Source organism: Psammomys obesus, unplaced genomic scaffold (genome assembly GCF_907164565.1).
Source record: "Psammomys obesus unplaced genomic scaffold, mPsaObe1.curated_primary_1811, whole genome shotgun sequence".
Lineage (NCBI taxonomy): Eukaryota > Metazoa > Chordata > Mammalia > Rodentia > Muridae > Psammomys > Psammomys obesus.
Window position 1 is genome coordinate 10,328,170 of NW_026596166.1, and position 25,857 is coordinate 10,354,026.

General features: G+C 47.5%; 1 protein-coding gene across 1 annotated transcript in view; it reads right to left on the reverse strand.

Moving 5' to 3' along the window:
* Window positions 1–3,028, reverse strand: part of Abhd12b (abhydrolase domain containing 12B) — a 28,117-nt gene extending 25,089 nt beyond the window's left edge. Inside the window, exon 1 of the mRNA XM_055595444.1 lies at window positions 2,940–3,028. Within this exon, the coding sequence (XP_055451419.1) occupies window positions 2,940–3,028 (89 nt within the window). The remainder of the gene's footprint in view (window positions 1–2,939) is intronic.
* Between the last annotated feature and the right edge of the window lie 22,829 nt (window positions 3,029–25,857).

A 25,857-nucleotide genomic window follows, 5' to 3' on the forward strand; every position in this document is an offset into this window, starting at 1 on the left:
AATAATTTATACAGGACCTTTTTCTCAAATAGCTCAAGGCACTTCAGTGGAAGCCGCTGCTGGAAAAGAAGAGAATGACCCTATCCCCAGCATCAATAATGCAAAGGTGCTTTTTTTAATGAGGGCATTGTCAATTTGACTTCCCCTAGATCAGCAGAGGATCAAAAGTCACCAGTGGCTACCAGAGCTGATTTGAGCAGGGGAGGCAGTTTCCGGCCAGTCCTGGCTATAGGCTGGCTACATCAAACAGCCACTTTGGAACTTGGGTGTTCTTTCACCTGCCTTTTGATCAGCTGCAGCTGTAACCACAGGGTGCCCTCGCCAGGGGCCAGAGGACCTTGCTGGGTGATTCTTCCTGGTGAAAACCTGCTGGACCCAGAGCTTAGATGAAGCGAGTCATTCCTGCCCAGGGTGTCCACAAACCAGCTTTTAGGGCCCAAGGTCAGCCACTGTTCATCCAGACAACTATCCCAAATATTAAGACACACTGCACCTCCATCCCCTGTGCTGACTGACACAGCCAACATGTGTTCGAGGAGTTCCAGGTTATGCCCTCCGCCAGGACTGGCACCCTGCAGGCACTCAGGTGTTTGCTGGTGACAGAGACTCTATACAGACCTTCCTGCTCTCTGGTGGTTTCCCTGTGATTAGCCCGTCTTCTCCACTAGGTGCCCGGCCCCGGGAATTATGTACCATAACACAGCTACTTTGGCATCCCTCTCAGTCTAGCACAGGATCCAGCCCAGCCCGATCCGTATCTGCTGACCTGAACGTGGTGCAGGCTGGCCGATGCCTTTTCTCTACAAGGGAGACAGCAGTGGGGGGGGCGCAAGTGGGGACACGAGGGCTTCACCGCCTATTTAGGCTTTAACTATAACCGAAAATTAATCAACGTGAGTTCTGCGGGGATAGGGATTTTTGTCTGTTTTCTTTACTCCCGTGGATACAAGACCTAGGTGAGCACGTGATAGATAAGAGATGGCCAGCACAGTGGGAAGAATTAGTCAGAACGTCTAAGGACAGAAATGTGATGACTTAGAGCAGTGGCCAAACTAAGGGGAAAACAGCCTTTAGGCTTCCTCTTGGCTTCTTTCCTGTGAATGTTTTCCATCTCCCTATTTTAAACTACTTACAAGTGAAGATTTACTGTCATGGTCCCATCCACCTAAGTACTGACCATGTCAGACAAACAGGGAACGTATCTCAGCATTTTGTCAACTTGATGGACTTATCTAGAAAGATGAACCTAAGCTAAGAAAGTACCTCCACTAGATGCCTGCAAACGAGTATGCGGAGGGAGCATTTTCTTAATTAAAGATTGATGTGGCCAGGCCCAGATAACTAGGGGTGTTCCATCCTTGGGCAGGTGGGCCTACATAATTTTGAAAAGCAGGATGAGCCAACCAGTCAGTCATCAGCATCCCTCCATGAGCTCTGTTTCAGTTCCTGCCTTCATGTTTCTGCCCTGAGCTCATGCCCTAACTTCTCTTCATGATGGACTAAAAGCTGCAGGATGAGATAAAGCCTTACCTCCCCAACTTGCTTTTGGTCATGGTGTTCTACCACAGCGATAGAAAACAAACCAGGACAAAAGCTAGCGGCTGATTTAGTGGTCTCCTTCTGCCTCACACATCACAGTAGATAGCGCTGTACAGGGCTGGGAGTGGTCAGCGCCCTGCAAATGTTGGTGAATCCAAAGTCCCTGGGCTCGAAAGAGGAGCAGAGCTCTGGCCGCTGGAACTAGGTCTGTGCCTCAACACAGCTCATCTTAGATCAACAGTCCTCGGCTCAGATGAAGAACTGTGCCAATGTGTTATTCCTTCAGGAAGTATTTCCTGAGTCATGGGAGAATTCCCTTTGCTAAGGCAAGCGGCAGAGGGTCCTATCAACTCTGTCTTCAGCAAAGTAGCAGGCTCTCAGGGACTGTGAACTACACCTTTGATTGAACCTGAGAGGTGTTCTTTCCTGCCTATTGAGGGCTAAACAATCAGCCACTGGCTTTAGAGCAATGGGGGGTGGGGGCACGGGAGATGGGGATACAAGAGCTAAGATCCTGTTGGTTATTGTTCTCCCTGAAGCATTCCAAAGCGAAGGCTCCTGTGTTTGTCTGTGACCCTAGACAGTTTGTAACCGTCACAAATTAACATGTAACAGAAATAAGAGACAAAACAAAATGACCAGTACCTTCCCAGGTCAAAACAAATGGGCTACACCCATCTCCTGGGGGCACTGGCTCAAACCCAGCACTCCACTCCACCCAAATAAAACTAGCCAGTGATGCGGTACTGAGCAAAACAAGTGACTGGAGAGGAATGATTGCTCAGACCATGAGACAGAATGTTTAAAAGCAAACAAAACACCACGATAAGCAGACATTTTCAGACATAAAGAATGCTAAGAATGTACGCAGGTAACCCCATACAGAGTGATTTCAATCTACTCAGAAGTTCAGCCGGTCCTTTAAATACACACCTGGGAATCCACATCTGAGGAACCAGGTATTTGTTACTATGTCCTTCTCCACCTACACAGGCCCTTTGGCTTTAAGAGATACCACCCTAGATTGCAGCACACCGAATATCACGGCTGCCTCCGTTATTAGTAATATTTAAATCCACTGGTAGAGTTGCAAACTGAACAGGTAAGAGAAATGAGAAACGTCTTTTGATGCCTCATTTCCAAAGCCCTTACACGGTTCTGAAAGATCAAACCTGCAGGCCTCGAAAGCTGACTCCAAGAGTTAGCAAGGAAGTGGAAGCCGGGAACCACACCCCACCCCCCAGAAAAACAACAACAACAAAACAGCCCTAATGCTTCAGTGCCCTCCAAACCACAGAGAACCATGAACGAGTTCTGATGACGCCAGCAACTGCCTTAACCCTGCCTGGGACCCTATCGGGGCCTGTGAAAATGACTGACCTGCCACCGAGCACACTCACCGAAGGTTCCTCAAGACCATTTCCCACCAGGAGGCCGCGCAGTTAGGGGGCCTGGCCTCTGAGGCTGCTTCACAGTCCCTAGCGTCCATCCCGAAGTGCTGCCACGGCTGAGGGAGCTGCCTCACGCCACCAGGGCCGGGGGGGTTTGCCCTCTCCTCCCCAGCTGCCCTGGCTCCCGCCCTCTTCCTCCACCCAGAGGAAAGTTTGGCCACCCACCTGAGGTCCCACCCATCTCCAGAGCTGGGGCTTCCTCATTGGTTGGTCTCTTACCCAGGCAAGCAGGGATGAGTAGAAACACATGGATACATAAATAACTATGTATCACTTTGTTTACGTTTCTTTGTTTTCATTCCGTATCCCTAGGAGTTTTGGCAGATGTCCACCTTTGCTGGGCCCAGAGAAGAAGGTAAAAACTTTTAAGTTAAATCATGACAGTGGTTTGCTGGGCACAGTTTTATAAGATCTGCCTGTCATTACTGTCACAAGAATTTCTTTGGCTCCCTTTGGTTAAGAAACAGTTGAAAGACTGGAAAAATGGCTTGGTGGTTAAGAGCACTGACGGCTTTTGCAGACAGCAGCGTACACTTGAGCTCAGAACAGCCTATAACTCCAGTTCCAGAGGCTCCCATGGCCTTTGTGGGCACTAGGCATGAAAGGGGTGCTCAGGTAGACACACATGCAGACAAAACACATACACATAAAATAACATACAATTTTTAAAAGGTTCATCTGTGGGGGGGGGGAGGTCTATGAGCTACACAATTACTTCATGTGTTCAAAAGGAAAATCTTTTGGGTGATTTGCTTACTTCTCAGTATATGGCAGAACCCATCCTTGTGCCAAGGAGTGGACATCTTGAGATGGCTGGTACAGGTTTCATACAGTGGTTTTATCTTAAGAGCAGGAGCCACAGGCCTGCCCGAGCTGCTCTGCGGAAGCCTCAGGGCCAGGGGGTGAGGATAAGGGGGAAAAGGATGCAGTGTGATGCCAGCATTGAGACGTCCTCCCTGAGCAAGGCATGTCACCCCCAGAAGCCAAATGGGGTTTTCTGTGGTGTAGGGTCTCTGTGGGATTTGATGGTGAAGTCCCAGTGTAGAGGAACTCTTCTTGGGGAAATTGAGCTGTCTGGAAGAAAAGATAGCAATCAAGAAGGAGGTGGTTTCATGAAGGCTAAACCATGTCATAACTGGCAAGGGCAGACTATCCATTTCCTTTTACTCACTCTGACCATGTCCATTATCAGGGGCAGTAGCAGGGTTGAACCTCTCTCTGCCTTCCCCATGCCAAGCAGGCGTTCTCCTGCTGAGCTATATTGCTGGTCTCCTTTATGTCTAACTCTTGAGACAGGCACTCACTAAGGGACTCAGGTGGGCCTTGAACACACTCTATACCCCTGGTAGAAGTTCAGCTTGTGACCTCTCTGCCTCGGCCTTGGGAGTAGGCGAGATTATAGGCCTGCGGCTCCAGGCCCATCTGCAGGTGTCCTCCTTCTGACTCACATCTAGACCACAAGGCAACGAGATGGGACTGAGTCTGCGGTGCTCATTAGTGGGATTAGCCTCCTGGTAGGTGAGGCTGCTGTGGCTGAGAGCTTACAGGACCACACCCGTCAAGGAGAAATGTTCTCAAGATCCCATCCCAGGAGGTGATCATGAAGGTGACCTGGAATTTCAGAGAGCTTATCCCAGGCATCTCTGGAGAGACCAGAGAGAGCTAGCAGGAGAGGGAGCCAAGACCAGTTGGCCTCGGAGGACACCAGATTTTATTTCTGGATTGAGAGAACAGGGGTTTTTAGTTGAGCAGAACCAAGCCCAACATCTGAGGAAATGTTTGAAATGATCAGCAAAGTCTCTATGGCTGGAAATCAGGGCATTCTCTTCTTGGTCAGATTTGTAGATCAATGCTCTGGAAGAGGCATTCTCCAACTAAACACACACACACACACACACACACACACACACACACACGGTTTCCTTTTTTCCAGCTAGCCTTGAACTTTTAATTCTCCTACTGCCTCTACCTCCAAATATTGACATGACAGGCATGCCCCACAGTGCCTAATGCTTTTCAAATGGCACATTTTAGAAATCAGAGAGCAGGATCTCCAATATGATTTGGCATAATTAAAAAAGAAACATTCCTCCATTCACTTTTAGGCATTAAGCACCACACTGGGTACAAGAGGAATAGGAACCAGGATTTCCTGGTAGGGAAACCGGTTGCAGGATATTTGATCATACTGTGAACACCGAGATTCTGCCATTTACTGGAGAAACCTGTTTTCTAGCTGTGGTGTGGCTCAGTCCTAGCACACACCTTTACTCCAAGAGCTTTCTGTAAACAGGATTAAATAAAGTCAACCGTAGGTCAAGAGGCAGAGCAAGCAACCAGATGACCAGAAGTGAACACAGGAAAAAACCATAGAGAGTGAGAGGAAATCCAGAAGACAGAGAGACACACAGGAAGTAGAAAGAAGGGACATTCAATTTGAAAGGTTTTTAAGACAGCATGGAGAAGAAGGGGCTTTTTTCTTCTGGGACATCAGCTGAGGAGGAAGGTCAGCTGGGTGCTTTCTCTGCCTCTCTGAGCTAGCAGGCTTTCACCCCAGCATCTGGCTCCTGAGTCTTTATTGGTAAAATCGAATGCTTGGGGTTTTGTTTAAAAAACAACAGAAACTGATCCAAGAGGCAGTCCTAACCGAATAGAACAGGAATTAGAAAGTGTTCTACATCAGAAACCAAACCAGAGAATAAGAGTTCTGGTGTGGAGAGAGGGGGTAGAGAAAGAAAGGGTGATGAGGCAACATTTGAAGGTCTCAGGCAAGTTTATGTCTCAGCAGTGCTGGTGGTAGCCTCATTATAAATGCTCACAGACCGGAACACCTGTCAAGAGTGCATTTGCTGCTGCCGGATCTCTGTGAGTTCAAGGCCAGCCCGGTCTACAAAGCAAGTCCTAGACAGTCAAAGCTACACAGAGAAACCATATCTCAAAACAAAAGTAAAAACAAGAGTGTGCGTGGTTGTATGTAAATTTCACCAGCATACACCAGACCCCTCCCATGTGCTGGGCTGGGGATTGACCCAGACTCTTGGTATAGGCTAGCTAAGCCCTCTACCATGGAGCTGCACCCAGCCCCAAGCTGACTTTAGTGTCATCAGCAATGTATACACAAACAACACAAATGAACGTGCCCTGTGTCATGTTGTGTGAATGTTAAGACAAAGCCCCTGGTGCAGATACAGCCCGAGACCAAGATGTTCCATCAGGAAAGAAAATCTCAGCTGGAGACACGATCATTTTACCACCTAAAATTATCCTGGACAAAGGGAATGGGAGACGCTACTGCCTCCGGGCTGCCTGCCAGCTGTGGAGGTAAACAGCTGGTGATGAGGCATTTGTAGCTGTTGAACCAGCAAAACAATTACTGGTTTTCTGTTACCCGGGGGAGGGATGGATCTCAGACCAAACGCAGACAGGATGTTACCATCTATCTCTCTCTCTGCTTTCTGGCTGCAGATGCGGGGTGAGTGGCCGCCTCCACCCCTGGCTGCCACAGCTGAGCTGGTCTCCCTCCCAAGACTCCCCAACCTTGAGGAATTGCACCCTCAAACTGTGAGCTAAAATGAATCCTCCCTGCCTTAGGTTGCTCTTGTCAGGTGTCTTGCCGCAGCGATGACGTCGTCATGAATGTATACAGGTAAACAAGCATTAAATTCTCAGGAGTTGCAGCCTGCTCCTCAAAGCGGCCCCGTCGGTGTGTAATCGAACCAGCACAGCACCGAGCCAGCTGCCCTCCCGCATTTTACCTTCCCCTCCTTCTCACACTCTCCGGGCTTCCTGTGCACAGAGCGATTTGAGAATTTAATCCTGGTGAAATATTAACGGGTCTTTCTTAGGCTAGTCCCAGGAGATAGGGAGCAAGTGAAGGAACTCACTCACAACATTTAGTTTTCTATGTGAAAGTAAAAAAAAAAAAAAAATTTCGTGTATTGAAGACAATTTACCTCGTAAGTTCAAGGGTGAAAGTTAGGTCAGTCTTGTGTGCCCACTTTAGATAGTTAATATGGGCTTCCTGTTAGCTGGAGGGGCGGTTTCTTTGAGAAGTCACGAGGTCATGGGTCCCTTTGAGCTGAAGTTGGAAGCGCTCAAGTGCATTTTTCCTTCCGGTGAGCTCTTCACGTTCCACACTGTGCCCCACACCCCGGCTCCCCTTGTTCTTTTATGACGAGAGAGGACAGGTAGTTATGGAAGGGCACCCCATTAAATCTAGACCTCCCATTGCCTCCTGCCTGTCTGGGTTCCCATCCGAGGGCCTCCAGCTGGCTACTCCTTAGGTTAATTATTTTGGAGCCGGTGGTATAGTGCAGTACAGGGAATCTGGGTTCAAAATCCTATCCCCAGCTCTTCCAAAAGGCAAATGAGCTATTTTCCACGGTTCCTCCCCAACTCAGCCCCTCTTCTTCTTGTTTATACAAGGATTTCAAAAGCTATCTTCAGTCATTTGGGAAGCTGTGCACTTAAGCACAATGAAATATTCTACTTTGGCCAATATTTTATGTCTCAAAATCTTTCCTTGGTCTTCAATAACCACTCAGAAGGAACTGCAGAGAGAGGCTTGTGGCTGTCCTTGCTCCTCCAAACCCAAGTCACTTGTAAGACTTGGTCTGGTATCTCAAAGAAGGGCACCATTACCTTCAAAAACAGTGTTCATCTCTATCTTACTGTCTCGCTAAGTCCAGCATCCCCTCCAGATGGAGTAGGACTATGCCCTCATGTTATATTCAGTTATTTGACAGGTATTTTTTAAAGCGGGTGCTATGTATAGTCATCATCTTTGGGAGCTCTAACTTTATGCAGGGGCCTAACAACATACGAAAAGCTGAACAACCACCCAGGAGTCATCACCGCGTCATAAATAAATGTAAGAGATAGTACACATTCCCACAGGCTCAACAGGGAACATCTTTGTAGGCGGAAGAGGTCAGGGAAGGATTAAAGGGAGGCACCACTCTGTTGCTTAGAAACAGCCTTGGAGATGGAAGATAATTTAAAATGGCTTTCCAGAGAATCTCATAGAATTCTAACGCTGGGAGACATGCATAGGCGATCATTTAATTTGCTCTCCTTTGTCATAGAGGAAACAGAGAGCCAACCAAGGCCAAATGATGAGAGCTTGCCGAAGCACCCTCACAGAGTAGCCGCTGTCTACAAGACACAGTAGCACAGCTATACTGATTCAACATGGCAGAACCTGCGAAGTAAGCATCCTACATCTCAGGCACGGGGCAGGGCTATGATGGGAAGATGGGAGGACCAGGGGCAGGCTCTGAGCCTGCTACTGCTTCCCTACTCATCCTTGAGAAGAACAGAACCCAATGGTTCTGATTTCTCAGGCATGAGGCACTCCTAATTCCTGCGTCATACGTAATCACATCTCATCTGCATACACGGATACCCGGATGATACCCTCCAGGGGAAGGGGGTGCACATCGACTCTGGCGAGGGAAAGCACCTAGATTTGCTTTTGGCACCGTGACAGGGAAGCAGGAAGTCACCCACAGAGGAAGATTTTTCCCCCTCTTGGCACCTACTCCATTTTGTTTTAGGTTTTGTTTAGCTTTGTTTTATTCAATTTGATTTTTAAACATCCATTAAATAAATTCAGAAGAGCTGACTTAAGCCAACCCTAAGGTTGTTACCCTAGAGACAGTGTCGCTGGAAAGACAAAAATGAAACCACGAACATGAAAACATGAAGAAGACAAAAAAAAAAAAAAAAGAGTCCAGGCTGTAAAGAAAGCAAAACAGAATTCAGAATTGGTTACTCTGTCCCAAAACACACACGGTTTCCAACTAGGAGGCTTCTGGCTTCCTGACAGTGGGGCAGATAAATCCATTCCCCTTCTTTAGATCATCAGGCGAGCAGCCGCAGGTCCATCCTCCCCCTCCCCCACCCTGGCACAGCTGGAGAGTGTGAGCCCTGGCACAGCTGGAAATTAGTGCAGTTTCTCATCTTTGCCTTTAGTTTTTAAACAAGCAGGAAGCAAGCCCAGGAGACATCCCCCCTGGAGCCTACCCAAACCATGATGTCAGTTAGCCTGGGGCTCTGTTCCTTATCTTCCCTGGGCCTGGCGGTGCTCCTCTTGGAACAGCCTGCCCCTAGAGAGGTGTTTTGAAATAATAATAATATGTAGTATGAAGTGAGATCATAGATATGAAAGCTCTTCTCTGAAGTTTTTTTTTCTTTTATTTATTTATTTATTTATTTAGCCTACAATGCACAGTATTGATATTATTTATTAATGACTTGATCCGATGCTGCCTGTCTCAGGCTCCTGGGCAAATATGGCTTCATTTAAAGGGCAACCAGCAGCACAGTGACTTACAGAGTTACGTGGAAGATTAATTACTGATAAATAGAAATATGAAGATGGACAAGAGTTCTGGTGGTGCCTCTTCTGGTTCACCACTTCTCAAAGGGAATTAAGAGTTACTATCAAGCAGAGCCATCCCATTCCAGAGAGACAAAAGAGTGTGGGAGAAGCGTTCACTCTCTCCTGCCTGCTAAGTGTCAAAGAGGGGGTCGTTGCTCTCCAAGAGACTGAATCCCAGAACTCTAAACTGACTTAGCAGACCTAAGTCCAGAGGTGAGTGTTGACTCCCATTGTGAGGTGACTGGTGAAGCAAGTTTCATTAATCCTTAGGTATATTGGGCGGGGTCATTCATGTATGTGGGGGATGGGTGGGTGTATGTGTGTGTGGTGTGTGTGTTTATGTGAAAGCCCAAGGTCAGCCTTGGGTGTTGTTCCTCAGGAGTGGTCCACAGTTAATTTTATCTACCTTATGACATCACTGTTCTCTTTCACTAGAACTACCTATGTCCCCAACTTTGAATGGAGCCAACCTTCTAAGTAGGTAAACTATATTTATCCTGTAGGCCCAACTGTCCCCAAGAACTCTGACCTAGCAGTGTAAGCAGCGTGTGCTGATGTGATGGTGAGAAGGCTGTGCCCAGCAAAGAGCCCGGTGGCAAAGGCAGAGGTGCAAACAGGATTAGCAGTAGCTCATTTTAGGATTTGGCTCCTTCAGCTCAGTGTACCTAGAGAACGGATCCTCTGGGCAAACACAGAAAAACATAAACTTGCTTAGCAGCTACAGGCTCAGGCTTTCAGGAAGACAATTCCATCTTGGTTATGTAAACACTTCCTACCATGTTGTTACGCCTATGGTTATAAACACTGACGGCCTGAACAATAGAATTGTCTTCAATGGCGCCGCCATTGGGAAACTCCATGACTGACATCTGGAGCTGCGGAGGCTTGCCCCGTTGATTAGAACAGTGTGCTCACTGGCAAATGCAAGATATTTTCACCAGCCTTGACACCCAACCAGACAGTTATCCCAAATCTCCTCCTGTGGGGAGACTCTAAAGCAGCCTCTGCCCTATACAGAATTTCTTTCTCTCAGGGCTGCATGGCTACAGCTGTGCAAACCTGGATCATCGCTACACAGGAAAGAAGGAGTTTGGTCTGAGGGTTTTTAATAGCCCACAAATTATGACTTGTACCTCAGTGTGGTCCATAAGCCCTACCTGACCTTCCAGAGAGACAACGCTGGCTTTGGTCTAGTTCACAGGGGACAATGGGCCCTGCCTTCGAGCAGAAGCATTTGACTGAGCTCACACCCTAGAGCTGTCTGTGGGCGGAACTTGAGAGTCACCAATAGTCACAGAGGAGCGGTCAGGCTGTGACGGTGGCTATAGGAAGTGCCACTGCAACGTGGGAGGGCTTGGGAGGGATGCTGGGAGTGGGCAGCTCTTTCCTCCATACCCATGATACGCAGGAGGAGACCTATGCATCCTTTCTGCATTAGAGGACATTTCTGCCTCTTGATCTATTCAGGACAGAGGGTTCTTTCCGGGTCCTATTTAAGGCAACAGGATTATTTTGTGAGACCTTAGTTTCTAGGGAGCAAGAAACAGTGCATTGTCCTAGGAGCTAACAGATTATAGGCAGCGTGCAGCATTAACTAAGAAGAAAACAGACACGATGTTGTAATTCTTATTATCCAACACAAGGAGGCAGCAGTGAGCTAGCGAGGAAGGAAAACAATGGTGCCTCTACCAGCCAGAGAGTTTGAACCCAAAAAGAGATACTACTGGCTGGCTCGGCTGAACATCATTTGAATCTCTCTTAGTCGTCTAAATTCAGTTATCGCAAGTTCTTCTAGCATATGTTCTCTTCCCTAAGCTAGCGGCTCTTTTCCTTTTCTTTGAGTCTTAATCGACAGCCTTCTTTTCTGATCCGTTACAGAAGCTGATTATTTTGACGCTGACAAACTTCCTCCTGCCCAGTGCAAGTTGAAGTTCCGGGCGGAGGGAAGACGTCCAGCCCCGCGGCTGCGCGCTGCACAGGGCAGCCAGCGCGGCCTTGGTGGAGAGCCTCGGCGGGCTGGGCGCCCACGCAGAAGCTTGGAGAGGTGGGTTCCCAGCGGCGAGAAACAGGGGCACACACCTTCTTCCAGGAAGGCGTCGTTCCAGCCTGAAAAAAACTGCACTCCTCGTTCTTCCCCCCACCCCAACTTCTGAGGAACAAGATGGGCCCAGAGCCAGCCCCCTAAACCCTCAAGTGAGCAGGCATCAAGTAGGAAAGACAGATGGAAGGCAGTGAGGCAGCAGCAAGCCAGTCCTTCCTCCCGGAAAAGTGACACCCTGGAGGGAAGTTGGGGCTCCCCACGTGGCCCCAGAATGCAGCATGTGAGGGGGGGGGAGGGGAAGGTAGTCCCTCCCCACAAGAGGCCTTTCTGTCTGCCTGTCAGGCTGGGTTGTATTTTTAGACTTAGCTGGGCCTTCGCACAGCTGCTGCGCCGCTGCTCTCCAAAGCCCAGCCTGTGAGAGCTGGGCCTCCCGGAGCCTTTGTCTGCCTGGACGAGCTGGAGAAGCGGCAGAGGGGGAGGAGGGAGGTTAACGGAGTTCTCGCCTCCGCTCCCAGACCAGGGAGTAAGTCTTGCCCGCCTGCCGCACCTCACCGGAAGCCAGCCCTGGGACCTCCAGCCGGAAGTATGCTCATAAGCGAGAAGGATGCTCAGACCCAAGAACCACACTCAAAGCCAGCTCTCAGGCACTCTCGCGAACGGGTTCTTCCTGCATGTTCTCTTGCAGGACATTTATTTCTTCCTCCCTCAATAAACAAACAAATTTAAAAAAAAAAAATACACCATTACTGTATCATTTCCTTTCAACTTGCGACTCCAGACAAATGGAGGCACGATTTCCACTTCTGATGTTGGCGGCTAGGTTGAGGTCTCCCTGGACTGTGACTTCAAACCTCTCCCATTCCTATTTTAAAACCTTATCTGCAAAAGAGGTTACCTATAGGAAAGAGGAGGGGAGGGGAGAGGTTTAATTTTTAGTTTCTTCCATTTTCTATACCGTTCCGTCTCTTTTCGAGCAATGAGCTGCTGTTTCTTTAAATGGACCGTCCTGACTAGGGCATGTGACCACCTCTCTCTTAAGCTCTATGACCCTCTTCAGTGCAGACCTGGCCTTGTGCGCGCGGCCTCAACCTGCGAGTTCAGCCTCGAACCAGCGAAGCTGTGGTCAGCAGGCTTTGTTTCCTTGGTGTTCTCCATCCCTGCTGGCTCTAACACTCCTTTTGCCTCCTCTCCGCAGAGGTCCCTGAGTCCTAAGGGGAAGGATTGGATGGAGACATCACGTTTAGGGCTGAGTGTTCCAAGGTGTCTCTCTGAGCACAGTCTGCCTAGGTCTCTGTGTTTGTTTCCATCTGATGTAGGAGGAAGCTTCTCTGATGGCGCCGGGCAAGGCGCTGATCTATAAGCAAACTAGAATGTCCTTGGGAGTCATTTTATTGCTATGTTCCTTTAGCAGCCTATAATATTTGGTTTTCCCCTAGGTCCCTGGCCAAGTCTCGGGTACTTGGCTACCCAAACAATATTGAGTATGGACGGGTTCCACCTCGTGAAGTGGGGCTGGGCCCGTGGCACAATGGATAATGTATCTGATTAAAGATCATATGGTTCTCCTCTCTTTCTCTCTCTCACTCTTTCCCTTTTTTCTTTGATTTTGAAACAGGGTTTCTCCATGTAGCCCTGGCTGTTGTAGATAGGACTGGCTTTGTAGACCAGGCTGGCCTCGAACTCTTGGATCTGTTTCTGTCTCCTGGGTGCTGGGGTAAAAGAAATGTGCCACCACCCGTGGGTGGGTTTATTTCTTAACCAAGTCTGTAGCCCACGCTGGCTTCAGACTCTTATGTAGCTGACGATGACCTTGAGCTCCTCATCCTCCTGTCTCCTAGACCTTGTAAGCGCTGAAAATACAAGTGTGCACCTCCAGGCTTGGCCGAGATCTTTACATTTTAGAGGCTCACGTAGCCAGGCAGAGAACAAGAGGGCCTGTTCCCCACAAGGTAAAACTGGAAGTGTTAGTATGGTCCAGGTCCCTCTGCTCCCAAGAACGCCTGTACCCCAGGGCTCCGCTCTGGGTGTCACACACATAGCCTGTCACACGATTCCCCACCCCCAGCCCTCGGCAGCACAGGGCCCTGCAGTGAGCCCCATTTGCAGGGAAGCCCTCTGTCCTGACAGAGCGTCCTGCAGCTTGAGCATGTCGAGAAGTGAGGGGTGGCTGCGCCACCGTGGCCAACACCAGCTAAAACAGCAAGCAGAAGGCTACGTCACACTGAGGAGCCTGAACTGTATCCCAAAGAAAGCAAGCAGGTTAGAAGAAGTGAGGCGATTCATGATCGTATTTGGATTTTTAGATAGGTCGTGGCTTTGAAAGGATGCTGGGCCTGTCTAGTATGGCCATGAGACGGCTGTTGCAGGGGTCTATCCAAAAGAGAAGAGAGGGAGAAAGGACGGATGGAGAAGGGGACAAATACAAGGTGGGACCTGGGGTTAGGAAAACTAACTTGCATTCCAGCGACATAACAGGATCCATGAGATTGGAGGGCAGGTTGTACGAAGTGCAGTTTCTGGAAATTTATAGACAGAAGTCTGTCCTAGACAGAAGCAAAATAGATCCCTGCACTGCAGGTCAAGAGAAAGTATTTCTATCTATACAAATAAAACCATAAATGTGGGCTATGGCCACTGGAGTGTTACCTAGGCCTCCTCAAAAGCTGCTGGCATGCCCCAATTCAGTTCAAGAGCAGTCTGGCCAGCCAGACAAGCTCAGGTGTCTATTTTTTTCTTGATGAACCCTGTAAGATTTGGGATGTGTGCCAGGTCATTCAGTGGGCAAAACGACACTTAGGACCAAGATGGCCGTCATTTTGTCAAACGGGGTCCCTATAGCAATGAGACCTGATGTTCAGTGCCTGGCTGAACACTTGGTGGAGGGGATCTTCATGGTGTTCCGAGAGCACTGGCATTAAAACAGGCTTAGAGGGAAGGGAGGGCTCCATGTGAGGCAGGGTAATCAGGTCAGTGGCTGGAGGCATGGAAAAAGGAAGTGTGTGCCCAGTTATCTTAAAGCAGCTGTCCCTCACCCACCTAGAACTCAAAGGTCTGTGAACTTGGATGGGAGAAACATCCTATTTTCATTTTCACATTCCCCCAACTACAGGCTATTTCTTCTATGATTAATATAAGAAATTTCATATAGGATAGTAATATCAAAACCTGTGACCTCAGCATCAATAACCATCAGAGATTTTTGTATCATATTATCCTATCACATGTCAGTTGTGGAAAATATCTCTAAGTGTCATTTGTGTTCATCACTAATTTAAATGCTGGTAATTGGACCTGACACCGGACCTAGGTACTGTGTTTTTTTTTACAACACTGGCATATCCGCATGTACTAGCGTATCAAAATGACTGTAATTTTGAAAACCATATTTCCAAAAAAAATGGTGTCTTTCATAATGCTTTGTTTTTTTTATTTTATATATTAAGAAGTATTCTGAGAGGCAAGTCAAAGTTCGTTAGGCTGTCGAGTGTCTTAGTGATAGCAAAACATAAAAATAATAATAATTTTAAAAAAAGCTTTGAAACCCACGTAAAATAATTTACACCATTAATGCCTAAGCTGAAGGATGAAGATGGACCCAAGCTGGCTGAGTGACGGCGGGACTGATAGCAGTGGGTTCCAACATGCCAAATGCAGAGCAGGCAGAGGTCTGGGAAGCTGCCAAGAGGTCATCTGTAGAATGTTTGACGTGTGATGGCTGTAGGACTTGAGAGCTGTCCGGGGGAAGATGAAGCGCCCATGGGAGAAATCTACTCCAACAACTTCCCAGGCTTATGACAAAACGATGGGCACACCCCAGAAAGAGTGTGCAAAAATGGGATGGTTGAGAGGGCTGGACCCAGCGACACAGATCTAAGAAAAGCTCCAGGGAGAGCTGACAATCAAACGGTCTGAGGCAAGGCTGGAGAAACGAGAGAACACGGCAGCCGGGGTGAGAGCAGTTGGCAGAGTAACAGACAAGACTGAAGGGGCTCCAGGGGAGTTTTCCTAAAGCTAAGACAAGGAATTGCAGTGAACTGGGGGAAGGAATCAGAACAAGAAAGAAGAGGCCATGTTCAGCTCCTCTCTATACTGAGCTTGCTGTGTCGGCATACACTGAGACTCCCAGCCACTCTGGAGGCTGGGGTAGAGGTGCAGCTTGAGCATGGGAATATGGCTTCAGCCTGGACAACATCATGAAATCTGAAGGGATCGAGACAAAATGCAGTATGAGGGAAAAAATAATGGATGGAAAGACACACAAGGTGGGGAAGGTTAGATGCGATTAGAGGCCTCTAGAACAAACCTGTGCAGTGGGTGACGAGTGGAGCAGACAGAGTTGAGGAATGACCTTGGAGACTGGCGAGAGGGCAGTAAGAGAAAGTCTTGTCTTCTGGGTGGATGGGTAGGTGGGTTGGGCAGAGGCAGGGACCTCTGAGGGACAAGTGGAACAATGGAATAGGAAAACATGTTCCTTTTGATTAGAAAGCATAGGTAGACTTGTCCTTAGTTAAATCCAGGTAAAAACCAAGAAAGCTGGGCTTTGGGCTGTAATCCCAACACTCAGAAGGAAGAGGCAGGAGATGAGTTCAAGATTAGCCTGGGCTCCAGAGTGAGATCCTTTCTCAAAACAAACCCAAAAGGTTTCATCCCAGCACTGGAATGGCACTGGGAGTTCAAGGCCAGCTTGCTCTACAGAGCAAGAGCCTGTCTCAAAAGAACAGAAATGAAGAAGGCCCTGCCCTATTCCTGTTCATTCTGGGCATTCAGGGGTGTGAGGCCGACCACGCCATTAGAGAGGACAGCCTGTCAAAGAAGGGAACACAGAACTGAACAAATCAAAGCCAACGGCCAAGCAAGTATTTCTGTAGAATAAGAAAGAATATCACACGGAGTGGAGACATTTAAGAAGATAAATCTCACAGACCTCATGAAAATCAGAAAATGAGATTTAACTGATGAACACATTTCTGTAGGACTTTACTTTCCCATCATTCTTGGCTGTATATTTTGATCCCTTCTAAATGACAACTTTTGTAAAACTTCCTAAGGACCAGATGGATAAAGACAGGGTTTCTTCTAGTATGACTGACTGGCATTTTTCATATTTCTGGTTGGGATGCAGCCAGTGACTGTGCAGCTTCACATACAGGCATTTCTTTTTTCTAAAACAAAGTCTCACTCGTGGTCCTAGTTGGCCTAGAACTTAACATGCAGACAATATTGTTGAAATCATGGTAATCCTCCTGCCTCTACCTCTGGAGTACTAAGATTATAGGTACAATCAATAAATCAGTCTTTCTTTTTTTTTTTCTATTTATTTATTTATCTATTTATTTATTTTTGAGACAGGGGACCAGCTGTCCTGGAACTCACAGAGACCTGCCTGCCTCTGCCTCCTGAGTGCTGGAATGAAAGGCGTGCATACACACATGGTTTGTTCTTAAAGTGAAACACTTCTGCTTTGACTCTCTCAAGAGTCAAATTCTCCCTTGAACATTTCATACGTGAGAGGATTGCGAGAATGTTCCTGACAGTTCTGGCTACACAGCTCTAGCCCTGCCTGCAGCCAGGTTCTACGGGACTCAATTCCACCAGTGGGTGCTGCCTATGCCAGGGCCCAGACGGTAAGGGGCATCATGGGAGTTGCATGGACCTTCACCAGTAAGGCCAAACTGTGTTTCCATTTCCACTTCCTTTTAGCTAGACCCCCGAGTGCCTTTGGTCACTTCTGTGTTAGCAAATGCAAGTAAGGAGATGGTATCTTAGCCAGTCATAACTCAGAGCTCTCACTGTACAACATGAGAACTCATTGTTAGAATCTCTCGGTGCCTGGAAAAGACCAAGCAATCGTGAGGCTTTACCGTCCTGGAAAATCTTCCTCTGCCTCTAGGGCAGAGCATCAGGGGCCATGCCAGCATTTCAAATGATGGGAGTTGGTAATTACACAGGGCCTACCCCGGGGGAGCTCCCTGTGTGAGCAGTCATTTAATCCTCCTGTGGTTTGGATTCAGCTCGTCTGCCAAAAGTTTGTGTACTGCACACTTGGTCACCAATATAAAGGTATTGAGAGGCAGTGACCTAGAAAGGTCAAGGGCTCCATCTTCAGATGGGATTAACGCAGTTCTCACAAAGGCTGGATTCCTTCTGAAGCAGGAAGTTGTCATAGAAGGTGAGCCTGGCTTCTTCCTAGTTTCCTGCCTCCTGGGCCATATCCGTGACCCTTCAGAGCCAGGCAGCCTCCTTTCCTGCGTCCCCACCATGTTGTGGGGTACCCGTGAGGGCTCTTGCCAGAGTCCACAGCACCATGATGTTTGGCTCTTTAGACTTTCAGCCTCCAGAGTTAGAAGCCAAATCAACATCTATACATTACCCAAAGTCTGGCCTACTGTCAAGGCAACCCGAAAAAACTAACATAAACCCTGTGGCACTTGATGCTATAATTCCCACTTTACAGATAGGAAAAGTTAGGTAACCTGCCCATGGTCAGAAATGTAGTTTGAGACCTGGGATTTGAACCCAGGTTGTCTGGCTCAAGCATGCCCCGGGGACAGTCTCTTCACTCTGCCCCAGACTCTGCAGTCTCTTGCCTTATGACAGGGTACAATTGTGTCTCAGGAGCCATAACAATCCGTTCACAGGGACACCAGAGTCTGCAGATGCTTAAGCCCTTTATATCAAATTAGCATCAGTTGCATAAAACCTACAAACATCCCCCTTTAAATACCTCAAAGTATACCTTACATACAGTGCAATGTAAATGCATACGCAGATAGCTGTTATGCTGTGTTTCCTATATAATTCCAGTTTAGTACAGATAAAACCCTTAAAGACTATCGGCTCCAAACCAGACCCTTGGTTGAACATATGGTTATAAAACCATATGTTATAAAGCCAGTTGTGTCTGTTCAGCCAGTTTCCCCGTTGTCTGTCCTTGCTTCTAACAGACACTGTGAGAACAGGGCTGTTGGGCTGTTCTCCACTCTGTCCTTAGCTCTGAGAACAGTGCTCAGCGCACGACAGGTACGTTCTACATCTCTGTGTTTTCTTAGACTCTTTATGCCTCTCACAGGAAGTAATTTGCTTAAGAAACTGAAAACGAAAGTGCAAAGAAAAGGGAGGAAACACGCTTAACCGTCACCGTCTGGTTCAGACACTGGAGGAGGATATGAACTTCTTGTGGGGTGTGATTCATGGTCCCCATGGGTCAGCTCAGGGAGACTGTTCAGAGCCACTGAGAATATTCAAAGCGTTCAGGAGGTCCTGAGTTGGTCCAGCTGAGGCCTGAAATTTGTAATGTGAGTGGCCCACTTCCCCTTGACCCCCAGCAGTGTAAGGAAATGAACAGATGGCTGGATCTAAGTTGAGAAAGTTAAAGGGGGCAAGGACATAGTTTCTGGCTATGCTAGTGTCCCGAACGATGAGTTATTATTATTGTTGTTGTTGTTGTTGTTTTATCTAAATTATTTTATGTGTTTGAGTGGTTTGCCTTCATCTGTGCACCACATGTGCTGGAGCTTGAGGAGGTGGTGAGCCTCCCTGTGGGTGCTGGGAATCGAACCTGGGTCCTTTGCAACAAGTACTCTTAACCACTGAGCCAGTTCTACAGCCCCATCTGAAAGAAGAAAACATTTCGGGCTCTGAGGCATGAAGGACTGATGTCACCTTAGGAAGATTGGAGCCTGGCAAGGTGATGCGCAGGAGAGGGGATGGATGTGAAGCCCGGGACAAGGTGGAATTTCAAAGTGCAAGGTTCAGGAGGTGAGGGAGTTCTGGGCACTGACTGTGCCTTGTAATAGGATAGGAGAAATGGATAGCAAGGGAGCAGAACCTAAGGTGAGTTATGGGAAATGAGAAAACTTGATAGTGTGTGACATAGGTCCAAACGTGTAGGCATATCAGCTCAAACTGCAAGCTGTAAGCCTTACGTATTTCAACTTTCACCTTCTCAGCAGCTCACCTGTGGTAAGAAATGCTCTCTGTGTGGTAGTTCTAAAACAGCAGCCCACCTGAAAGTGACAGACCAGGATTCCAGCATCACCTCTGCCCAGGGGGGCGGCAAAGGTAAGAGCGGTCAGTTCTACTTAATGAAGGTCTGGTTCTGTCCCGAGAATCCTTTGCAATTAGATGCGACGCTAGCTAGCTTTTGTTTCATTGCTGCAATAGAATGGAGTAAACAAAGGAAAGGAAGGCTCATTTACTTCATGGTTCCACAGTGTCTGTCCGCCATGGTGGGGAAGGGGAAGTCATGGCAAACAGGTTGCAGAGAGAATGAGAGTCGAGGACCAGGAACAAGGCATGTTCCTGACAACCTGCCTCCTGCTCGCCCCCGTGTTTCCATTACCTCGTAAAACAGCCCTGGCAGCTGGGGACTATGTGTTCAGCACACAAGCCTGGAGATGACATTGAGAAGTCAGGATAATTTGTCTCCGTTTGAGGACCAGGCCTGACTTTAGAAGAAAAGTCATCCGTGCCAGGGACTAGACCACAGGTCGCCAATTCCAGGAACAAGACCATAAAATCCTCTACCCAAGGAACAGCCTGGAGATAACCACAAGAATGGGAAAATATCTTGTCTCAGGATGGGACAGCCTTACCTCATCCTGTGGCTACAAACATTCCTGACACAGGAATGCAGTCCACCGGCCACCTGGACGCAACCCAGCAAGCCAATGAGGAATCCACTCGTGTAATTGCAGAGGCACCCACCAATGAGGTTTCAGATTACCTAACCCTTGCTAGAATTCCTATATATATATGTGTCTGTGCCCCAAGTCACAGCAGCAGATGCCCCGGGCTGAGGCTGTCCCAACCCTCCCCAGGATGTGGGATGGCCCACCAAGCTGAGACAGCAGGCCACCCCAAGCCCCACAGCTGACCCACTGATGCCCCTGCCCCCTTTCGGAAGCAGGGAATCCAAACTACCCACTACATATCCCGCCCCCCCCCCCCTCAAGAGCTATATTTAGAGGGTGATTGAATCGTAGCAAGAGTTTCCTGCCAGTTCCCCTTTCTGCCTCTGGGCAGTCAGCCTCTCCTTCCCGCCCTGGGGCTGCGGAGGCAGGAAACAAGATGGTGCCAACTCCTCAGCTGTCCATGGTGACTCTTCCTGCCTCAGCCTCTAGGACATTCTCCAGCCTCGGAAGGGCCCCTGCTGTCATGGGAGCTGTCCGTGATAAGGACAACCTTCCTGCTTCAGCCTGCTGCCGTCACAGTGAACTCTTTGTAAATTTTGGACGCTTTGTATACTTTCTAACCCCTCAAGGCAGAAAAGACACCAGACTTCTGCCTGACGAAGCCCCAGCAGCCCAGCCACCCCAGCCCCCAACCCCAACTCCAGCCCCTCAGTAGAACTCATCCCAGAGGATGCAAATTTGAGGTGAAAGGATTAGACAAAAGTCCATCAATCCCTGAGCAAGAAAACCGACCAATCGCTGAACAGGAAAGCCCACCAATTCCTGAGCTTCCCACAGCTCCGGACTTGAAATCCCACCAATCCACGCGCTGGAAATCCCTGCCCAGAAAGCTCCGCCCCCTAAGAATGCCTTGCCCCAGTTCTCGGCTGCCTCCTCACTGGAGCTCAGCCTCCTAGGCTCTTCAGCCAATCAGAGGTTGGGGCAACCCTCATCTCTGTTGAGGACTGGATTTGCCGCCCTGAAGAGTTGTGAGTTTTGGAACACCTCCCCACCCGACCAGGAAGGCAGGCCAACCAACAAAAATAACACTCTGCCTCTGGCCCCTGGAAATTCATCACCATCTTGCAATGCAAACTGCATGTCGTCAGTTTCTTAAAGTCCCCCAAATGAACAGTTCGAGCACTGTTTATAAGTTGAAATCTCTCTGAGACTCAAGGCGGGCTGCAGTCCACTGGGGCAAACAGCACATCCTACAGCTCCCAAGATGGCACCTGGCACACAGCTGACAGGGCCTCAGCACAAATAGAGTTGTGTGGCCCCTCCTCCGTGATCTCACTGGTTTCAGCCCGCACGGCCTTTCTCTTGGACTGGCTTCATTAGTAGCTTTTTGTTTTGTTTTTGTTTGTTTTTCGAGACAGGGTTTCTCTGTGTAGCCCTGGCTGTCCTTGGAACTTCACCCTGTAGACCAGGCTGTCCTCAAACTCAGAGGTCTGCCTGCCTCTGCCTCCCAAGTGCTGGGATCAATGGCGTGCCCCACCAAGCCTGACTGACTGGCTTTTTTTTTTTCAGCAGGTGTTCCATGTTCTTGATAGTTCCAACATTCTACTGCCTCCATCGCAGCCCAAGTCACCTCCACAGCTGCACACATCGCCCTTTTGGGGGCTGCCTACAAGGATTCTAACTGTGCCGTAGATTGCTGGATCTTCAGGCTTTCCTCTAAAGTCTCTTCAGCCTGGCAATTCCTGGCATTCCGCACTACTGCAAAAGCAACAACATATGGGCAGCGCTCATGGTCTGCCAGCTGCTTGAACAGCCGCATCGGCCTCTGAGTGCCCGTGCAGCCGGGCACAGTGAAATGAATCCTGGGAGCACACAGCTTCTGAGGCAGCTCTCTGTGCGACCAAGTCGCTTCCCAGGCGTTTCCTTCTCAGATGAGATTAGATTTTCATATCCTCCAGCCTGCTAGGGGTGGGGTCTGGCCAGTTTCTGACACGCCCTGAGGTGCCTTTCCTATTCGAATGGTAGCACCATTTTCAGTGGCACCATTCCTGTCAGAAGCCAGGCCTTGCTTAGCCTCAGCTTTCCACTTTTCTTAACAAGCTGCTTGGACAAAATGGAGACAAATTCTTTGCTACAATAGGATGTGAATGGTCTCCAGTTCCCAAGCCAGTCCTTGCTCCCAGCTGTGTTGGTGGCAGTGGTGGTTGTATTGGTGGTGGTGGTGGTGTGTATGGGGGTGTTGGTTCAGGTTTTACATTTTTAGACAGGGTCTTCAGTAGCCTACACTGTTGTCAAACTCACTATGTACCTAAGGATGGCCTTGAACTCCTGATCTTCCTGCCTCTTACTCTCAGATGATGGAATTACTGGTATTTTTCACCATATCTAATGTCGTTCTGGTACACTGAGCTCCCATAAACATCATCCATTAAGTTCTTAAAGTGTTCTAGGCTTCCACTTCTCACAGTGTTCTAGGCTTCTGCCACTCACAGTGTTCTAGGCTTTCTGCCACTCACAGTGTTCTAGGCTGTCACCACTCACAGCGTTCTAGGCTTCTGCCACTCACAGTGTTCTAGGCTTCCACTTCTCACAGTGTTCTAGGCTGTCACCACTCACAGTGTTCTAGACTTAACTAGAATGGCTAGAATTCAAACTTTTTCAAACTCTTCTGAAATCCAGCCCTACAGGCTTCTGAACCTCATCATCAGAGAATGACCGCCACAATCCTCCTTTGATACCAATGTCCTGTAGTTATCATTTACATTTTTGTGACCAAATATAAAAATAAGAAAGAAAGAAAGAAAGAAAGAAAGAAAGAAAGAAAGGGGAGGGAAATGGTGACTTATGCTCATCATTTTGGTGGTTCCATTAACTTGCCAGAGAGGGAGTGGTGAGAGACACACATCCTCACGGCAGAGAAAAAAGAGGACCAAGAACTGAGCATGACTCTCAGTGGATGAGTCCTACTGACCTCTTTCCTCCTGAAATTCCAGCACCTCCCAAAACAGCACCATCAGCAGAGTGCCACGCACTCAACACATGGCTGAGGGTAGCTCATCTTAAAACCATAACAAATATACAACTTGTGATCCCAGTACCTGGGAGGCAGAGGCAGGAGAATTGCAAGCTCCAAGCAAGGCTGGGCCACATAGTATTTCAAAACAACAAAACACGAAGGGCAAGACAGACGGCTTACTAGGTAAAAGTTCCTGCCATACAAGCCCAATCTGAGTTCAATCCCCTGAGTTCACGGTGGAAAAAAAGAACCAACTTCTGCATTTTGCCCCTGACCTCCATATGCGCACTACTGGGCATGATTGAGCACGCTCGCACACACATGAATAGTCACTTTATAGATACAGATTAAATTCTTTTTTGAGGGGGCTGGAGAGCAGTGGTTAAGAGCACTGACTGCTCTTCAAGAGGACCCAGGTTCAATTCTCAGCACTCACGTGGCAGCTCACAACAGTCTGTAACACCAAGAGCTGATGCCTCCATACAGACACACATGCAGGCTAAATACCAATGCATGCAAAATAAAAATAAATTAATTACTTTAAAAGTATTTTTTTGAGATTATACAGAACCATCTCTAACTCCCCCCCTTCTTCCATGGTGAATTCATTATAAAAGATCTTTCATCTTTGAAAGTTCATGTTCTAAAGCTACAAAATACTCAATAAACACATAAATAAGCCTTAAACAATAGTAGAGTGGGAAAAAGCTCTTAGCTCTCCCAGAAACCCCACCTATGAAGTGATCCAATTACAAATATGATCAACAAATACATCTCCTGGGTATTATCCGGCAGCTTAAAAGAGAAAAGATAACAAGAGCTTGAAGTAAGATGCAATTGTCCAGCGAGGAGTGAGATTTCAGTTTCTTTCTCTGTTAAGGACTGGAGATAGGGAAAGAAAAACATTACCTAATGAGGAGTCTGAAACAGTGAAGAAAGGTACTAGAAATCCCAGGCTAACTGTAGCCTGCAGATGAACCGATTACACCCCCCTTTAAAGAAATTTATAAGGAAAGCGCTCTCTATGTGTTTCACCTGAGGGGCTAAAAGAAAAGGAGGGGGCGGGGAAGAGGGGGGAGCAGAAGCTTCCGGAGCCAAGGCAGCTGGTTTGGCAGATTGACAGGCACCTGGGTAGGGTTTTGGAAGTCAGAAGTAAAGGAATCCGAGCACTGGATCCTTGTATGGACTGGTTTTTAGACGCTTTCTAAATCGACAGAAGCCATTTTGCCCTTTCCATTTCCGCCTCTCCAAGACAGATGGAACACCCTCAACAAAGCCAAGCGAAGGCAGAGGATGCAATCTGGGATATTAAAAATAAGATCTCTTCCAAATCTTCACAGCTCTTTTAAAAACACTTCCACTGAGTGTTAAAGCATCTCACTGCAGCGCCTAAAAATGGAAAGAAGATGAGGTGCCCTGAGGGGCTCTTATTTCAAAAGCAGCCAGAACTAATATTTACTTCTCAGGAGGGGCCTTTTACACCATCAGCAAAAGGGACCAAATTTAGTCCCATGTGGACCTGAAAGTGATTACCCCAGAAGGCTTTCCATTACAAATCTCTAAGTGTAAAAAAACGCTGAATTGAATCCAGAACTGAAACAAGTCGGCGAGTGTAATTAATATTCAAGTTCAATATTAATATATTATTGGACTCCAACGAAACATCTTATCCCATTAACTATTTCCAAGCAACCCATGAAAACGTTAGATTTTGACATCTTTTTCCACTACTATCCATTCTTTACTACACAGACAGAGCTTGGACTTTACATTTTTATAATACTTAAAAGTTCATTTTTTATAATATTTAAAATATTATAAAGTATTATAAGAGCCACCAATAGTGGCTCTTGAGTTTTTAATTTTCTATGTGAAACTAATTTATTCTAAGCCATATGTAATTTCCACTTCTGAAGGCATAGATTAACCTTATAAAAGTATGTTCAAATATCACTGTTTGGTTGTTATCATCTAAAAAATACATCAATATTTGATTAAGTGTAAATAGAATTAATATTTTCTCATCTTCACTTGCCACTGGAACATATGAATAAATTAGTTGAGATATATTACTGATGGAAATTAAATAGAAATTACTACTCTTTCTTAATTATGGATTCTCCTTAAGCTGGGGAACAGCAAGAAAGAGACAGTTGAAGCTCATCCAAGACAGCTAGAGAAATTGGCTTCAGACCACAGCTCAGCCAATGAACAAACAGGACACTTTCAAACAGTGACAAATAAAATGAAATTTGTTTTGGCCACTGATAGTGGCCAGGAAGAGGGTGACAGAAGGCCTGGGGTCAGGGTCAGGGAATTAGAAAAGGTTGTGTTTTGGTGAGGATCAGAGCTGTGAGGAGAGCATGAGGAAGGAGACTCCCAAAGGCTCTCAATAATACCATGGAGCCTGCTGTGTTCTCCCAATACAAAGGCCAGCAGGACCAGAGAGGTGGAGAAAGTGTTAGTGAGAAACAGAATCTAGGAAGTTACGCTGGGCCTGGGTATGTATTGAAAAGAAGACCAAACTGCATTCTGAGAAAAACCTCCCTGTCTAAGATGAGGCCATTGTAACACAACAAAAATATTTTTTCTCTCTGTTTCTATTTCCAACCATGGAGAAAATAAAACCTTTGTCTCCTAGCTACTTCCTTTGTTGTGATAAAACGATCCAACAAAATCAACTTGAGAGAGAGAGATTATACCTGCTCACGGTCCAAGCATCAGAGTGAGAACGTCAAGGTTGCGGGAATGGGAGCAGCTGGTGACATCGCATCCATAATCAAGAACGAAACACG